A 19,964-nucleotide genomic window follows, 5' to 3' on the forward strand; every position below is an offset into this window, starting at 1 on the left:
GTGTGTTAAATGCTAAAGAATTAAAATTGATAAGCCTAAAAGAAGTAGAAATATTTAAAGTTTTATAAATCCAAATATTTAAAGTTTTATAAATCCAACATTAATTTCTTAAAAATTATATTTGGAAAAAAAAGTTTAAAAGAGTTGTAGTTAGGGATGGACACAGTTCTGTTAACCGGTCCATAGAGCAAATTTTTTTGACCGAACCGTAATCAATGGTTTTTTAACCATTCAAACCGAAAATGGTCCATACTTATCGGTTAACTATACAATAGTTAACCATTAATTTGGTTAGGTTGTTCGGTCTAACGGTTTTTAACCAATATTTTAGGTTGGTGTGTGCGCCCTCTGTGTCCCTCTTTCTTACTAGGTTTTTTTAAGATTTTAAGTTGTTGTGTGTGCTTCTTAGTTCATTCGACAGAAAAGAAAAGAAAAGAAAAGAAAGAGAATAAATTAATTACATATATCTATATGTATGTATTTTAGGTTAGTGATGTAATTACATATAAGTTAATTATGTATATGATGTATTTTACATATAGGGGAGGGATCAAGTGAGAACCCTCCCCTAGGTGAGAACCACCCAAAACTACGTAGTTTTGAGTAGAGAATTTTAAAAAAATGCTCCAGCATAGGGGATTCGAACCTGACACCCATCAATTGCACTTCACATTGCTTACCACTAAGTCATTTGCTTTCCTTATGTATATTGTCACGTGCTGTTTAATATACCAGTGCCTTTTAGCTTCCATTGTTTAATATTTGATGTATGCACTTATTAATATCGATTAAATATGCAAAATAATGAATTATTAATAGAAAAAAAATAAATTTGCATAATATGAATTATTAATAGAAAAAAAATGCATATAATAATGAATTACTAATAGAAAAAAATCCAAGAATATGCTCTAATTTCTTATTTATTTTATTTCTTTATATCTTTGTAATTTATGTTATATAAGAAAATATATTTTTTAAAACATACGTTAGAACATATATTTTAACTTTTAAAACACGAACTATGAAGTTTAGAACGTACAGCATATTTTTTAGAACATACGTTATGTTTTTTTAGAACATGCGTTATGTTTTTTCGAACATGAGTTATAAATTATATTATAGAACAAATGAAAAAACGATCCAGATATCTACTGATTTTTTTAGAACATTATATTTAATTTTTGGAACACAGACTATATATTTTTTTAAACAAACGTTAGAACATATATTTTAACTTTTAAAACACGAACTATGAAGTTTAGAACGCACGACATATTTTTTAGAACATACGTTATGTTTTTTTAGAACATGCGTTATGTTTTTTCGAACATGAGTTATAAATTATATTATAGAACAAATGAAAAAACGATTCAGATATTTACCGATTTTTTTTAGAACATTATACTTAATTTTTGGAACAGAAACTATATATTTTTTAAAACAAACTTTAGAACATATATGTTAACTTTTAAAACACGAACTATGAAGTTTAGAACGTACGACATATTTTTTAGAACATACGTTATGTTTTTTAGAACATGTGTTATGTTTTTTAGAACATGTGTTATGTTTTTTCGAACATGAGTTATAAATTATATTATAGAACAAAGAAAAAACGATCGAGATATCTACTAATTTTTTGGAACATTATACTTAATTTTTGGAACACAAAATATAAACTTTAGAACATACGTTATGTTTTTTAGAACATACGGTATGTTATTTAGAATACGTGTTATAAATTATATTATAGAACAAATGCAAAAATGGTACATATATTTATTATTTTTTTAAAACACTATATTTAATTTTTAGAACACAAATTATAAAGTTTAAAACATATGTAACAATATTTAGAACATCGTTCTTAATATTTTAAAATATTAATTACAAAAATATAGAGGAATTAAATAAATAAGAAATTAGAGTATGTTCTTGGATTTTTTTTCTATTAATAATTCATTATTATGCACATTTTTTTTCTATTAATAATTTATTATTATGCATATTTAATCGATATTAATAAGTGCATGCATCAAATATTAAACAATAGAAGCTAAAAGGAACTGGTATATTAAACAGCGCGTGACAATATACACAAGGAAGGCAATTGGCTCAGTGGTAAGCAGTGTGAAGTGTAGTTGAGGAGTGCCAGGATCCCCCCTATGCAGCAGCGGTTTTTTGAATTTTTTTACCCAAAACTACGTAGTTTTGGGTGGTTCTCACTTAAGGTGAGTTCTCACCTAGGAAAGGGTTCTCACAAGAGCCATCTCCTATATATATATATATATATATATATATATATATATATATATATATATATATTAAACGGTTCAGTTAATCGTTAACCGTAGTTTTTGTACACTTCAAATCGAAACCAATGTATTTTTTCAACCCTATAACAAAACTACTGGTTTAGTTAACCACATTTTCCGGTTCGTTTTACCGGTTTATCCCGTTTTTTTACCCACCCCTAGTAGTAGGGAAAAAACCAATTAGATAAATAAAAGCCAATAATTGAGGTTCAAGCATGACCTTTTACAACTATGGGTGAGCATCGGTTCGGTTACTAACCGAACCGAACCAAAGTTTGTGCTATTTTAATAACCGAACCGAACCGAACCGATAAGATTGGTAACCGAATTTTATTTAACCGAAAACTCATAATATTTAATTTTTGTATACTTTTGTTTAATTGGTTTTCCAATAATGCTCTTGTATGAAAGTTACAATTGAAGAAATTAAAGATTAATGAACCAAAATTTATATATATAAAGATAAAAGTATATTTTTTAGGGGTTGGATTTTATATTTTATAAGTTATTTATATATGTAAAAATAAAATTATATTTTTTATGTTTATATAATAAGTTTGGTTCGGTTATCGGTTATACCGATATATTTTTTTAGTAACCGAACCGATAACCGATTATCAAACTAAGTCAAAATCAAAATCAAACCGAATCGGAATGTTAAAATAACCGAACTAAACTAAAACTTCGGTTCGGTTATTGGTTTGGTAATCGGTTACCAGTTATTTTGCTCACCCCTATTTACAACAAAACAAACCCTTAACTAATCCAATCATCTTAACATATTGTTATAACACTACAAACATGCCTTTTTTTTATAAAATGTCACATATCATTCCATTAACTTAAAAATACAAGTACAACACGAAACAAAGAGGAATAAAACCTCCATCCCATACCTGCAAAGACCCATAAAAGGAAGAAATAGACTACAAAGAGCATTACATAGACTACAAAGAGCAATAAAAAGACTACCAAAAGCAATAAAACCAGAAAAGATACAAATACAACAAACATAGAAATAACATTCTTCTCGTAAGTCGAATCCCGTTGAAAAACCGTTGTAATCCATACTTCATCATTTAGGCTCTTCCGGACGTTCGGATCTGAGTCATTTCTGTTTGTGCATCCACGCAGATCTATAGATCTACGAACAAGATAAACCTTTTTCACTCTTGCTAAGACCGAAAAAAATAAAAGAAAGAAGTATAACTCACAAGTGTAGATCTAACGGAAAAGAAGTTCAAGAATGAATATAGACTTCAAACTAACAAGAACATGTAGATATAAAGCTAAAACGGAAACCAAAATATAAATGGGAGGAGAAAGAAGGAAGACAAGCTTCCTTCTTCTTCCTCTAAATAAACCTGAAAAGTGACGGTGTCCATGATAGTAGCGGAAATGAACGGATCTGAAATAAAGAAAAGAGAGGAAAAAGTAGAGAGAAGGAGGAGCTTCTCTCTCTACTTTTGCTTTCAACTCAATTTCTACTACTACAAACATGCCTTAATATACTAAAATTAGGGGGGCTACCAACTACCGAACGGATTTTGCTTAAGGGTGGAGCCGGGGGGGGGGGGGGGGGGGGGGGAGGAGGAGTGGGGGTGTCAAAGCCCCCTGAGCCCTAGGCTGGTTCCGCCACTGTTTACATAATTAGACTCATTACACCACTTAGATCATGTTTTTTTTTCTGAAATTAAATTAAATTAAATTAACTGAACTGAATGCTACTGAACTTAACTTAACTTAATGTAACTTAACTGAACTGCACCAAATAATTATAATTATAATACATTATATATATAATGATAAATTATATATTTAAATAATTATAATTATAATAAATAATGATAAATTATATATATATATATATAATTATAATCCTACCAAAAAAATAATAATTATAATTATAATAAAAACATAAAAAAATTATATATATAAAAAATTATAAATTATATATATATAAAATTATAAATTATATATATATATAAAATTATAAATTATATATATATAAAAAATTATAAATTATATATAAATAATTATAATTATAATAAATAATAATGAATTATATATAAATAATACTAAATTATAAATTATAATAAATAATAATAAATTATATATAAATAATTATAATTATAATAAATCATGATGAATTATATATAAATTATATTAAATTATAAATTACAATAAATATATATAAATAATTATAATTATAATAAATAATGATGGATTATATATAAATAATACTAAATTGTAAATTATATATAAATAAGAATAATTATAATAAATAAGAATAATCTATTGAACTGAAATTAAATTAACTGAACTAAATGCTAGTGAATTGAAGTGAATTTAACTTAACCGAATACTACCGAGCTTAACTTACTTATACTGAAATTAAGTAAAAAAACAACAATGTCTTATTACATATCTAGACTATTTCAATATGGACTTTCCCAAATATATATATATATATATATAACACTTAACCATTTCTTTTTACTCTTCCTTCTTTATTTCTTTCTCTCTTATTCCAATCCATTACAATCCTTCAATTCCATACATTAATCCAAGATCCAAACTCTTTATGCAAGTATTTTATTGATTTTATATCCCGAAATTACTTTGTATAGAATAGTTTTGTATATTTGAAGTAAATTTTTTTACCATCGTATTTGCAGTTTATAATGCAAAATCGTAAACTACGAAGCTATAATATCAAGAAATAGGGTCCGTAGTTTGCATAACCGCGAAGAACTTCCACTCCGCAGTTGAATCATTACTTCGCGGTTATACGAACTGCGACTGCACAATTGTATCATTACTTCACGGTTATGTGAAATGGGAAGCACATTTCTTGGCATTTTCCCTATTGTCTTTAATATTGTTTGACAATATATTTGTTTTTTTAACAGTAACAGTATGTCAACTGATCATTTCTTGTGTGTGATCATGTGGAGCGACCAATGTACAACTATAAAAAAAAGTCATGGCATACGAAGGGAGTGAATCGAAGTTGCTTCAGCTTGCAACAAAAATCAACTTCGAAATTTTACAAGAGAGAGTCAACACTTCTGCACGTGTTGATTCAACATCACTTGACGTATGTATGATTATGCAAACTACATATGGCCCAAACAAAGTTCTTGGGATAGTAGTTCCGCTTGTTGATTCAAGTTTTGTTGAGTGCTTCATAGAGTATTATCAGATGAATCCAAGCGATGTTATTCCACTATATGTTAATTTTAAACCACGAATAATAGATGTACAACTACTGCGAACTATAAAGACCGAGAATATTATTCAATCAAGTTGTGATGCCGCCATTGAAGTTGACACTCATCGGCCATGCAAAGAAAAGATCACGGATTTCAACCTCACATCCAATCCTGGTTTAGATAATATTAGCTTGAATTAGTTTTTTACCCTGAAGAAACGGTATATGAAGAAGATATTTGGGGTCATCGAATTTGACTTCAACTTCTTTGATGTTGAATCACATCTCTCTATGTTTTGGATTCGGTGGAGTAGTCTCTCTAGTAATGACATTGACCCAATGACATAGGAGTGGATAACGTACACACCCCCATATCCGCTAAAAGACTAAAAGCAGATTTCCTAAACATCAACATTTGATCTTTAGTTAATTTGCTCTTTACTTTCTTCATCACATCCCAGTCAACCCGCATTGTTATTGATGCTTTTGTATTCAAGCTAAAAGGGTACTTGAATTTGATATCTTTCACACTATCATTAGGAGCTACTATCGTCCTCTTCTTTGAATCCTTCTTATTATCATCAATATTCAACAAAATGGAGCTAATTTTAGGGAAACAATTAAAGAAAACCGTTTCGCAGATGTATGGGACACTTTGCATTGCAAAGTAAATGATGTGCATTTTGCTTCGCATTTGAGTGAAAATGTGAAGCAAGAGTAAAATTGCGACTCCGCAGTTCACTCAACGTAATTTACACTTTTTTTAACACGAACCCGAAAATGACACGACAAGAACGCGACTCGAAAACGATAAGTGTCAGGTCTAGTTTCACTCAACCGTGAAGGGAAAAACAAATTCGCGGTCATGAATTTGTTCCGCGGTTGAGGCAATCTGGGATGATTTTGCTTCGCAGTTTGCGACAACCGCGAAGCAAACTAATAACCACGAAGTTGTTTTCCTCCAAAATAACACTCCTTACGTTCAAATAGGATCATTTCTTAGTATATTACACAAAATATACCTAAAAAGTAACATTCATGCAAGACGTGACACCAAAAAATGATAAAAACACCCTAAATCCTAAACCAAAATCGCAAAAAACGCTAACCCTAGAACAAAACCGTAAATAACAGTTAGATACTTACCTTCTTTCTAATCTTAACGATTGAAATCGCCAAAAGAAAACATCGAGGAATCGTCAATGAATTCGTACAAAGAGAACTTAGAGTTCGCAGAAGAAATGGCTAAATCATATATATATATATATATATATATATATATATATATATATATATATATATATATATATATATAATAAGTGGTGTAATGAGTCTAAATATGTAAATGAACTTCTTAATTGAGTTTTATAATTTACCCCATATTTAATACAATTGTTGTATTTATATTAACCTTATACATTCTTAATCCTTACAAGTTGACTATAAAAACTATTCGCCTTCCAAACTTTGTAAATTGTTGATTAGTCTTTTGAAACCGTTAAAAATGATATAGTTAGGCTCTTATATTTTACAACAAGATTTAAATCACTTTATGTAAGTTCAAAAAATTAATATGAAGACGATATATCATGTTAAGTAAATTCAATAGTCAACAAATCATTCGAATAGATTAATAAGACATTCAATGCTCATCAAATTATTTGACCAATCACAAAAAAAAAAAAACCCCTAATATATATTAGCCTTATATATAATTAGATGAAACATATATTAGTCTTTATGTTTATATTTATGCCACCGAAAGTACATTATCATAGAATGTCCCAATTCCAACCTTCTCTACAAATCTGTTTTAAATAATATAAATAAAAAAAATGATAATTGCATATATTGTTACTAGAGTTTAAGTTTATAAAGATCATTGAAATTTTATTCCAATAAAATTATTAAACTTGTATAAAAAAAACTCACTGGGATGTTAACTTAACATATAAGACAATTGACTTATGTCAACTAAACGTCACACCGGACAAGAATGTGATATTTTAGAACTTATTTTTGTGGCGTAAGATGTCATATGATAAACACGTGGTTACCAAGCCAGCCCTTTATTGGCTAAACATCGCACTGCGGGTGCTGGGAGGAACCACCTTCGGTGGCTGAAGGAGATTCTCAGCCCTTTATTGGCTAAGGGCGGGGCGGGGCGGGGCAGGCTGCTATGTTTTTGCCTGGGCTGGACAAAACAAAATTTAAGTCCATTCCATACAGGTTGGGTTTATTTTTGCACCCCATGGACTATGCCATAGCACTAGCCCGGCAGGAACAGACTTGATTTCATTTTCTATTCATGCATAAGATATAACAAAAGTTATATGAAGCTGGATGGTAGAATTATCATAGCCGAATCAGGGATTCTGAACTTGGTCCAGAAAACTGATTGGCTGCTTGAACGGTAAATATAAAATGTTTCGTTAGCTTTCTAAACTTGTTTGAACCTATTAAACACTTGAATTTGTTTAAAATAAAATATTGGCTCTCTGGATTTGCTTACAATGATTTCACACTTGAATATGCTTAAATGACTCCTGAACATGCTTAAAAGTGATATAGGGAGTGTTTGGTTGCTCATTTTCATACCGCTGTTTAGAGTTTTAGGTGTTTAGTTAGAGAACTCTTGTTTGCCTTTTACACCTTAAAATAAAAGTAGATTTTTCCAACAGCAAACCGTAACAACAAACAACAACAACAAAAAATAGGTAAATCAAACGGACCTATATTCTAATTTCTCAAAATCCTATTTTGCTCTGCCACGTGGACTTAAAGGGTTAATCAGGTTACTTTAAATAAGTTCACAAAGCTAACGAGACACTATAAGTTCACAAAATCAGTCGATTTTTAAACCAAGTTCAGGGGGACTCTGATGAAATAAATAACAAAAAAAGTCTATGTTGTTGGAAACCATAGATATAATATGAAGAACTTCTCTAATTTTAGATTAAAACAGTAAAAGAAATGGTAGAGATAACTCATTCTCTAGATCAAGAAACGTAAATAAATTACCAACTAGAACCACGTTACCCACTAAAAGGTTTCACTAATTCCACTAACACATAAACTAAAACATGGAAATTTAATTAAATCAAAAAACACAAAAATAGGATCATTACTTAGACCACTACAATATAAGAGGTAATAAAAAAAAAAACTAACTTGGAATCATTCTTCAACAAACAATCTCTAAAATCATGTAACTGAATTTGGAGGGTATGAGCAAAAGCCCAATACCCAGAACAGAAATTGGAACACATGAATATTATTTCTGCTCTTAAAATAATGAAGAAAGTTTTAATAGTATTTTCCAGTAGAAAATATGTAATGTTTTCAGAGACACAATTAGCCATGCTTCCAACAACAATTACTTAGAGAGTCCTAAGATCTACGACATAACTTTTAAGTGGCATTAAATAAGTCTCTAGAAAAGGAACACAGTGCACTCAGTGGCGGAGGGGAGCTGCACCGGGTGTCCTTTGCATGCCGGGCACCAGAATTCACACCGGGAGTGGTGGTTCTAGGTGGCCTTCCGCCTGATGGTCTAGGGGTGCTGCAATTGCACCCCTAACCCTCATCCCTGGCTCCGCTACTAGGTGCACTTGTTTCAGGGTAAAATTCAACGAAGATCATTGAAGTTTAGGGTCTGTTATACAAAAGTGAGTGAATTTTGTTTTCTTTCAATAAAATCACTGAACTTCACCATTTATTTCAATAAAGTCATTCTGTCCAATTTGTGCACAAAAACTCGTTGGAATATTGATATGGCACAAAAGACAGTTGACTATGTGTCAACTAAAGGGCATGCCAAACATTTCTGACTTTTATGGCCAATGTGGCAGACACCTGTGTACCAAACATTTCTGACTTTTATGGCTGATGTGGCAGACGCGTGTGCACCATCTAACACATCCTAAGCTACAAAAAGATATATAAACATTATATCCTTGTTCGATGTGGCACTTAGTTGACACATACTCAACTATCTTCTTTGTACATCAAAATTCCTAGAGTTTTTATACACAAATTGACATACTTTATGAAGTTCAGTGATCTTTGTGAAATAGATACAAACTTCAGTGACAATCAGAGCAATTTATCCCTTAATTCAACATGTTCTTGCAAAAGAATAAAAGTAATAGAACCTCAAACAGCTGCTCAACCAACTGCATCGTCAAATAAAATTTAAAATATAGTAGTATCTGCAGTTTTCATGCATTAATGTGAAAATAACAAACTCATGAAGAACCGAAGAAAAGAAGTATAAAGTGATATAAAACATCAAAACCTGATGGGAAAACTGGTTCTTTTACTTCATCATCACAAAAACACAGCAGTTTTTACTTCATCATCATGAGCCCCTTCTCTTTTTTACCACCAGTCATTTTGCCGCTCTATATGGACATTCTGCCATTTGGTTGGTTGAACACTGGACCTGGGCACTGTTGTTTGAGAATTTTTCCTCTCTGCATTATTCCCATCAATAGGTCTCTGCTCAAAGATTCCAACATCCCACTGCCCTAACGTCTTTGCCGGTTGAACATTGGACCCAGGCTCTGTTTGAGAATTTTTGTCTCTCTGCATTATTCCCATCAATAGGTTTCTGCTCAGAGTTGCCAACATTCCATGCCCCTAACGTCTTTGTTGGTTGAACACTGGACCTGGGCACTATTGTTTGGGCATATTTCGTCTCTGCATTATTCCCGTCAAAAGGTCTCTGCCCAGGGTTGCCAACATTCCATGACATCTTTGTTGATTGAATATTGGACCCGATCACTGTTGTTTGGGAATTTTTCCTCTCTGCATTATTTCCATCAAAAGGTCTCTGCTCAGAGTTGCCAACATTCCATGTTTGTTTCTCGCTCCATGAACTGAAGTTGTTCTGTTCACCACCCAATCTTAAAGGCTTGGCTAACTTGTTGGGTCTGGTTTCTAAGAAGTTTGAAGGAAACTTTCTCTTAACAGTGTTTTCTGGTAAGTTGTATACACTTTCTAAACTTTCTGCAGTCACTATCGCGGAGATGTGATCTTTGACCTCCCTTCTAGTTAATTCATCTCTCACCCCTGGTTTCAAGCCGTTCATGAAATTGAAGAATCTTTCTTCTTCATGCATCTGAGGAAGATCCAGGGCAATAGCTTGGAAGGCTTGCACGTATTCCCTAATAGAGCCAGTCTGTTGTAATTTGTTCAGTTTGCATCTGGCTGTGAAAGCAACATTCTCTGGGGAGAATTGAACTTTGAGATTCTTCTTGAAATCATACCAAGTATTGACCGTGCCTAATCCAGCTTTGTGTCGCCACCAAAGTTTTGCATCTCCCTCTAAATACATCGGCACCACCACTAAACGTTCTGAATCCAAGCTTACTCTTGTAGCAACAAAGTAATGTTCCAAATCAAAGAGGAAGTTATCAACTTCGTTCGCATCCCGATTTCCCCCGTAAGGCTTTGGTACTCGTATTTTGAATTTTGCGGTCTCTCGGGTTCTCAACCCTGATTGAGCTAGCAAGTCAACTTTCTTCTTTACTTCTTCCAACTCCCCTTTAATAGTGCCAAGTTCATCTATTGTCCCCCAGTGGATTTTATCTACTGATTCAAATAAACTTTTATGCGCAGCTTCTAGTCGATTTATGGTCTCAGGAAGTTTACTAGTGTCCCCACCTTCCTCCATCGCTTGACTCCTGGGAGAAGTCTTTTTCGCTATTGTTCCACGAATAGCTTCAGCATTAGCCATTATAAACTCAAAAAGCCCAGTGTGGTCTATCACTGCCCTCATCACATCAGCTTTGGCTATAAAAGCTTGAAACAAATTCACATTAGCCATCACAGCAGTAAGTGATTCAGACTGTTGTGCTACCTTGGCCCTAGCCTTATTCATTTTTCCAATTTTCTTTCGCAGTTTCAATATTTCTTTTTCTAATTCATCAATACGCCTGCCATTTTCTTGGACAGTCGAATTTAGATTTTTCGGATCAATACTACCGGTTGCCATATTAATTCCCAAGATATTACTTTGCACTCACACCAAATGTCACAGAGTCATCAACTGTTTAAGCCCATGCCACGCTTACTTGTTCATAAACCCACGTATCTGCAATGATCACAGGCACGGGGTTAGCTACATTATTTATATCGAAGATATAAGGTTCAAGCAAACTGACAAATATCACATAGACAAAGATGACATTCCCACATAGAACAAGCAACTCATAAAGGGGGACAGGGGAGCAAATAATAGTCAGATGATCTTATTAATATGTCATAGACAACAACACATAGACGATACTCCATCCCATAGCAGTAGGGGGCAACTACTAGGGATGAGAAAAACCTCGACACTGGCTAGCGAAAAGTCCTAAAGATCACCAGTCAAACCCATATAAGAATCCTTATACTAACTTGAGACTTGAGAGAAACAACCATTACAATATCTCATTCAACACTCTCTCTTACATAATGTACATGATTCCAAAATTTGTCCCAGAACACAAGGGAAAAATAGCAATAAGCATCACATAAATAAACTATAAAAGGGTGTATTGGGGGCAAGCTTTCCCTTGCCAATTTTTTTGGCAAGACGCCGCTCCTAAGACTCCTTTTTCCTTCCCAGGAACCAATAAGTGTTTTCCTTCTTCAAAACATACAACAACAACAAAGCCTTACTCCCAAAATGATTTCTTCAAAACATAATACTGACTAAATTTTACAAAGAGGAATGCAAAGAACAATGGAAATTATAAGAAAATGTTGATATTTTAGCAAATTTATCAGGTACTTATGTATCCCACTTATCCAAGAGAACAACAACAACAAGATTAGGTTAATTCCTAATTCAAATTCTAGTTCAAAAAATTCGTTAGCAAAATTTTCATTAGGTCCAAGCTTGACTGAGAGACTCATAAACATGGATCAGAACACACTTTAGGTGAATCGAAATCATAGCTTCTTAATAAGTATTGCTTTAGTTGCATATATACGGATTAGAATAAAATTTAGGAAGAGAGCTTACACTTCTGGAAAATGTGAAATTGAACTAAACGGCGGCAGATATGGAGAATACTCGCAATGGCTTCAGAACTCAATTGTTAGACGACTGTGCTGTGTGTTCCAAAATCGGAGGAGAGCAGAGCCTATGGGCTGGTGGAAGTTTTGAATGTTGTTAACCGACCTGTTTGATAATAACTTTAAGCACTTAAAAATGTAAATTACTAAATTAGATCTGTAAGAAATCCATTTACATTTCTAGACTCATTTAGAGGTATACTACCAAACTAGACTCTTCGAATACATTTTTTCAAAAATACCCTTACAAACTTTTCATCTTTTTCAACCTATCTTCTTCAATCCCGTCTTATTCAACCCATCTGTTCAACCTAATATTCTTCTTCATCACTCTTCTTCTTAATCTAATAAGCAATTTAAACTAAATAAGAACAAACAAACATTCATGTTTCAATCTAAGAACAACGGAGAAAAAAAACTAAGAACAAATAGAAGTAAATTTTGAATGTAAACATTACAACTTCCTATAAGTTCTCATTCTTAATTAAAAAACTTTGATTGATAATCTAAATCTCCATTTTCAATTTTTCTTATCCATATTTTAAAATGGGGTTCAGATTTCACAAAATGTGAACCTATGGGATTAGCATTTTGTGAATTTAGGCTCATATTTTATGAAATGCGAATCCAAATTCATAAAATGCTAACCCCATGGGTTCACATTTTATGAAATGCGAACCCCATTTTATAAAATGCGAACCCATGTGGTTATCATTTTATGAAATGCAAACCCAAATTCATAAAATGCTAACCCCATGTGTTCGCATTTTATGAAATGCAATTCTCATTTCATAAAATGCAAACTATAAAATTTAAAATTACGCATAAGATATGTTGAAGAAGAAGATGAGGTTGTAGAAATTTACTCTAAACATTCAAAAATTATTTGTATTTGTTCTTCATTGTGCTTAGTTTTTGTTATTGTTTTCTCATTGTTCTTAGGTTGAAATTATATTTGTTTTTCATTATGTTTAGTTTTTGTTTTTCTAGATTGTAGAAATTTACACTAAACATTGAGAAGATAAGTTGAAAAAGAAGATAAGGTTGAAGAAGATGGGTTGAGGAAGATGAAAAGTTTGTAAGTGTACTTTTGGAAAAATGTATGGAAGTGTCTAGTTTAGTAGCATCTAAATGAGTCTATAAATGTAAATGAACTTCTCCAAATGTCTAGTTTGTAATTTACCCTAAAACTAATGCATTAAGTGTTTATTGGGTTTAAGCTTGTTTGATAACACAATTTAAATATTTCAGTTAAGTCACAAAATCACTTATTCTGCTAACTAAAAAAATTTAATTTTAAATTTTAAATTAAAAATTATTAACTAATATTTTTAAATTCAACATTTATTTTTAGTATTTATCAAATAATTATACCATTTAATGTTTTGATCATTTATAATATTTAGCGCTTAAAAATCAGTACTTATTTTTTCAACACTTAATTTTAAGTTTTATCAAACGCCACCTTAATGTGCATCTCACTGAAGCTTTTTTGTTTTTGTTTTTTTGTTGAGAATTATAAGTTTATCCTAGGAAATATTATAATTTTTACTTTTAATGTTGCTAAATAAAATAAGGCCCTTTTAAAAATAAATAAATAAAATAAGGTCAATTTCGCTCTTGATTTATCGGTTATTTACATCGGATTTTCTAGACAAATTTATTTAGAAACAGAAGTATTTTCATGTATATTGTTAGATTATGTATAACTGTTTTAATAAAATAATAAACGTCCTAGTCATTTCATATGATTAACTTATATTTACAGACTTAAATATTGATACTTTGTTAGGTTTTCTTTTGCAAATGTGGTAGTAACAGAATGAATATTTTAAACGTAATTGATATTCAAAAGGTACAAGTTGATAGTTAAATAACAAGGCAAATAACAGTGGATCATTTTGTTTAAATTTGATGTTAGTCAAAGGTAAAATTGATATTGTCTGAAAATATTAAGGGTAAAATATAAATTCAAATACATATACGTTTGGAATATATATATATATATATATATATATATATATATATATATATATATATATATATATATATATATATATATAATTTAATGTAACAAATATATATAAATAATATGTATAGAAAATATGGGTTAGTATTAGATATTATCAATATTATTATTATTCCCGAGCAAGCTATGGTGTGCTCGACGAGCACCGTGGGGCAGTCGACATCTCCACCTCATTAGGCACTCATCGCATTGACCAAACGAATTTGGGACTCCTGCTCGGCGAGCAACGACTAGAGATAAATTTGGGCCAGAATTCGTGGGCCGGAATCCCGACCCGAATCAATTTGTAACACTCGAATTCGATGGGAATACCTAAACTGATCAGGAGGCGACCTCGTGCACTATAAATAGGAGTGAAAAACTATATTGAAAGGCATTAACTATTCATCATGTAGTCAATTACAGTAGCTCGTTTTTAGATTAGGTTTAATGTTATTTTCCAGGTTTTTAGATTAGTTTGAATTCTGTAATTTCATTTTATCACAGTTGACGGGAGAAGAACTTCATCTTCTATTATATAATCGGAATCGACAGAATAGGTTTTAGATTTCTCTCTTTCCCTCCCATCTTTTACTTTTATAATTAATTGAAGATGTTTTCCATTATTCCTATTGTCCTATTGCTATGATTAGTTTGTCTATGAACTGATCTCATCCAATTTGGGATGGGGATGAAATTAACTGTATGAATATGTATGATTAGGGACCTCAGGCCTCTGATTGATCAGTTTATGCATGCTTAATGCCTTGAAATTGTCAGGAATAGGATTATTGCTAGAATGAGACTCGATGACGATCAACTAGCCTGCTTTGTATATATGATTGTGCCTAATGCCTATAAACCTGACAAAGATAGGATTATAGATAGATAAGAACCTGACCATGAAATTATCTATGCTGAACTTGTGTAAACCTGACCTCGCTAGAGACCACTAGGAGTGCGGCTTCATGACTGGGCTACGACTTTAGTCTTAGTTGCCAAAGAATCTAATGTTTGCATGACTTAGGGTATATGCCTAATCCAGTTGTCACCCGAATGCATGTGAATAGGTTAGATAAATCTTGATCACATTTGTCTTTCTCATTAGGGTAATTACCGTCAATCACTAGTAAAACATAAATCTGAACTCCCTAAACCCATATATAGGATTTAATCAAAGGATTCCTTATCGTAGATTGTGCCATCCGTTAATTCACCTTCTGCCCTGTTGATTGTTCGCTTTATTTTGTTATGTTATCGCTTTTAATTCATTTAGTTAACTATCAAAAACTCAAATCTTTATTCAACCCTCTAAATAGTTAGACCAGCCTAGGTAGATTTACTAATTATAACAAACAGCCTTTGTGGTTCGATAACACAATATTACTTGTTGCGATAGGATACACTTGTCCTATTAACTGCTATATATTTTACGAGCATCACTCGACCCTTTGGGTTTGGTCAAGGTTTGTGAAGATCTAGAGTATGTGTCACACCCGACCCTAAATGACCTCAATGGGCATCGGGCGTGAAATAGAAAGATCATAATCAATACTTAGGAGTCTCCAATTTATCTCAATATCATAATATCATATTATATTACAATTGAAATACCAAAGTTCTAACCATAATTCTAACAATAAGCAGCCAACTTCCAAACCTCATCTAATCGGTCGGTAACCTTCTCTATATCCTGTACTTTATCACCTAAAAACATTAAAACATTTAAAAACGTGAGACAAAAATCTCAGTAAGAAGCTATCAGCTATAAAAAACCAAGTTTACTTAACATAGCTACATATATACATTTAGAAAGTGATTTAATCAAAACCTTATAAAATATACTCAAAACCAAAGTTCATATAATTTTATTAAACCAATTCATAATCAAATAAATGTTTTATCAAATCAACTTGTAATCAAATAAGTGTTTTATCAAACCAAATCGTATTCAAGCAAACGTAAAAGCTTATATCAAAATCAATCATAAACGAAAACATAATCCAAATGAACCTAAAACGTTGTATCCATCCTCGAGTTTCTCCCCTTAAGTATCAATCTATAACCACATATATAGTCGAGACGTCTCTTAACATTGCCTATCCCATATGGTCTTACCCGACACTTCTTTGCCATACCCAATAGGTCTTTCACACTGTGTACACAGGCCATGTCCCTCACTGAACATGGTCTTCAAATATAAAACCACCGATCCGGATTACTCTAGATGGATATAAAATCATAATGTGTTCAAATATCCTTTCACAATCAAATTTCAAACTATTTCATAACCATAAATCATTTGGCTTCAATTAGCCCTTTTGTATCATAAAAATCATATTTGGACTTCAATCCAAAATAATAACAACAATAACCGCAACAGATTTCTCAATCCAAAAACAATTAGTAAGAAATCATCAAATTCATTTTGTTCAATATAGATATATATTGAAACCAAAAACATATATGTATATATGTAAATCAACCAAATTAAGCCTTAAATCAACATAATCAAGTAAAATCTGAAATTCACATAGAAGCATAATCAATAGCTTCATTTGAACCGTAATTTCACAATAAAAAGCAAAATCACGAAAAACCCTAATGTTTACAAAATTCCTGCATAATCCTAAAATATCAATTTCTGAAAAATCTTTGATATATATTTATCTATATACATAAAACTCAAAATATAGTTGATAGTTACTTACATTGGTCACTAATTGAACAAAATACACCCGATCGATTCACCGCTAAATTCTGTCTAAGATGTTTCCCTCCAAACACCGCCGAAACTCAAAAACTCTTCGATTAGGACTTAGATCTATAGATAAAGATGCTATGGTTTCAATTTCGAATGATTCGGACGGTCGAATCTCCGTAAATCAAAGAAACTGTGGAGAAACGGTCGAAGAACGATGAACTGATAAACTGATAAGAAAAGAACAGGAAAGAAAAGAAAAACAGCGAAAGAATGAGATAAGCATCACACCACCTCTTCATCCTTTGAATTAATCTGGTAAATATCAGGTTTGATCCTCCATCTTTATATAATCTTTTAAACATTACCCTAAACTTTTAATTTATATATAAAATCATCGAATTAACTCCAAACTTTTGCTATAGCACCAAATAAAAATCACACACCCAATAAATATCTAGGTATAAATTCTAGAAATTTAGACCCGGATGTGACAATTCTCTCCACCTTAAAAAATTTCGTCCTCGAAATTCACGTTCTCTTATCTAAATTTTCTTCCTCAAATAATCTCCAAGATCACAAAATTATTTCATGAGTAACTCTCAATTTCAACCTAGTCAATTCCATCACCACAATCCACAATAAAACTTCAAATATCATTCATATCTTCCTAACATACATCAAATCTCACTTTAATAAATTTAAATCACAATTGATTCCATCAATTGCATATATATCAAATATATTTCACCTATCTCCAAGTTCTACAGATTTCACAATATCACTTTTGAACCACTAATATGTACGATATTATATTGTTCTTCAACTTTAAATAATTCGAATAATGATTTGCATCGGCATATAATCTGACACCATCATAATAATAATACTTATATCTATAATTTTTCACTCCAATCCTGATGAATATGAACTCCAAGTCATCATCATCAATCAAATATAAACCTTATATCAATCACATAATTCCTCTATGAATATCACCTTGACTTATTTATTTTCGTAAAACCTCTATAATCAAATCCTTACAATAAGAAAAATCAATATAGATCATTCTTATACCCATCATCATACATCTCATTAATAACTCCAAATAAATTTACGTTTCTCATCAAACTATATGGATAACAAATACGATTTACTTAAATCGCAATGTGAAAGTTTTTGAAATCTCCAAGCAATATCCTCAAACACAATAAAAGCCTAAAATTTTATACTGTCATTCAATTTCCTTATTTGACCTATAAACTCTTCATTTGATTCTCATTATATAAACTTACACTATACTCCTCCAACTTTCAACTAAAATAACTTGACTATGATAAAAAAGTACTATATAAATTTAAATGTCAATATATGTATCCTCAACTGTGCTTAAGATCAAAGAATTTTATCCTCACTATTCATATCTTAATTATTTCCTCAAACAATATTTATTTTCATATTAATCATCAAATCATGAACTCTACGATTTTCTCCCACTTTATTGATCATTGATCACCACATCAGTATCTCTCTAAACATCATTTATATAAGTCTTAATAAAACCTCAACCCAATGAAGTTCAACAATAGATCTGCACTTTGAATTCGGATATTATTTATTCCAATTAAGATTCCATAACTTGTTAAACTCCTATCATAATCTCCAATTTATAATCAACCTCCAAACCCATTAAATGACACCTCCATATTTTATCTTTCTCAATCCCATATCTATTATCTTCACTTGATCACTTTATCATTTCCTCAATCTCCTATAGTCCTAAGAAGACCAGCTTATCATGTAAACCAGTAGCAATGTCTCTCAAATAAGGAGAAAAATCAAAGCAAAAACCAAATTCTGGTTTAACGCTAAAATGACCAACATATGCCGTTTTCAGCATAACTTTTTCATACGGAGTCCGATTAAGGCGATTCAAAAACCTTTGGAAACATAAGACAAAAAGAAAGAACTTTCATTTAGGACTCCATGACATATTCAGCCTCTATCTGGTAGAAAAATGCATCATAAGATTCAGATACGAATCTGATTTTCCCGCATCATCTATATAGACAATTCTCTATTAGCTCTAGCTCAAAACTATAATTTACTCATATCTCATATATATATATATATATATATATATATATATATAGTTGTAAGCTAACTATTAAACTCTCAAATATCAATTCGAAGTCATACTTCATATCAAGTATGTAACCCATATCACCAAATATCAAATCATTTGCTAATTTTCATACACCCATCAAATCTCATTGCTACCCCTCATTAGCTAGTTACTCAATCCTCGAAAAATTCCAAATTATTTCTTAGCTTTCACCACATATCTATCCTCAATTACTATCGATTATTTCTTAGCTATCACGAAATATTCATATTCCTCAATTACTATCAACCTTAGGTCCGAAGAATTTAACATAGAGCTCTGATACCAAACTGTCACACCCGACCCTAAATGACCTCAATCGGCATCGGGCGTGAAATAGAAAGATCATAATCAATACTTAGGAGTCTCCAATTTATCTCAATATCATAATATCATATTATATTACAATTGAAATACCAAAGTTCTAACCATAATTCTAACAATAAGCAGCCAACTTCCAAACCTCATCTAATCGGTCGGTAACCTTCTCT

General features: G+C 31.5%; 1 protein-coding gene across 1 annotated transcript; it reads right to left on the reverse strand.

Annotated features, from left to right (window-relative positions):
• Window positions 1-9,673: 9,673 nt before the first annotated feature.
• Window positions 9,674-12,692, reverse strand: LOC136207036 (uncharacterized). Its single transcript, XM_065998282.1, has 2 exons — window positions 12,548-12,692; window positions 9,674-11,629 (listed from the first exon to the last, which is right to left on the reverse strand). Exon 2 carries the CDS (start codon window positions 11,528-11,530, stop codon window positions 10,037-10,039), a length of 1,494 nt encoding a protein of 497 aa, XP_065854354.1. The 5' UTR covers window positions 11,531-11,629; window positions 12,548-12,692; the 3' UTR covers window positions 9,674-10,036.
• Window positions 12,693-19,964: the final 7,272 nt, after the last annotated feature.

Source organism: Euphorbia lathyris, chromosome 9 (genome assembly GCF_963576675.1).
Source record: "Euphorbia lathyris chromosome 9, ddEupLath1.1, whole genome shotgun sequence".
In the NCBI taxonomy this organism is placed as follows: domain Eukaryota; kingdom Viridiplantae; phylum Streptophyta; class Magnoliopsida; order Malpighiales; family Euphorbiaceae; genus Euphorbia; species Euphorbia lathyris.

Excerpts from the sequence above, each read along its gene's own strand:
- LOC136207036 (XM_065998282.1), bottom strand. The coding sequence starts at position 11,530 with ATGGCAACCGGTAGTATTGATCCGAAAAATCTAAATTCGACTGTCCAA.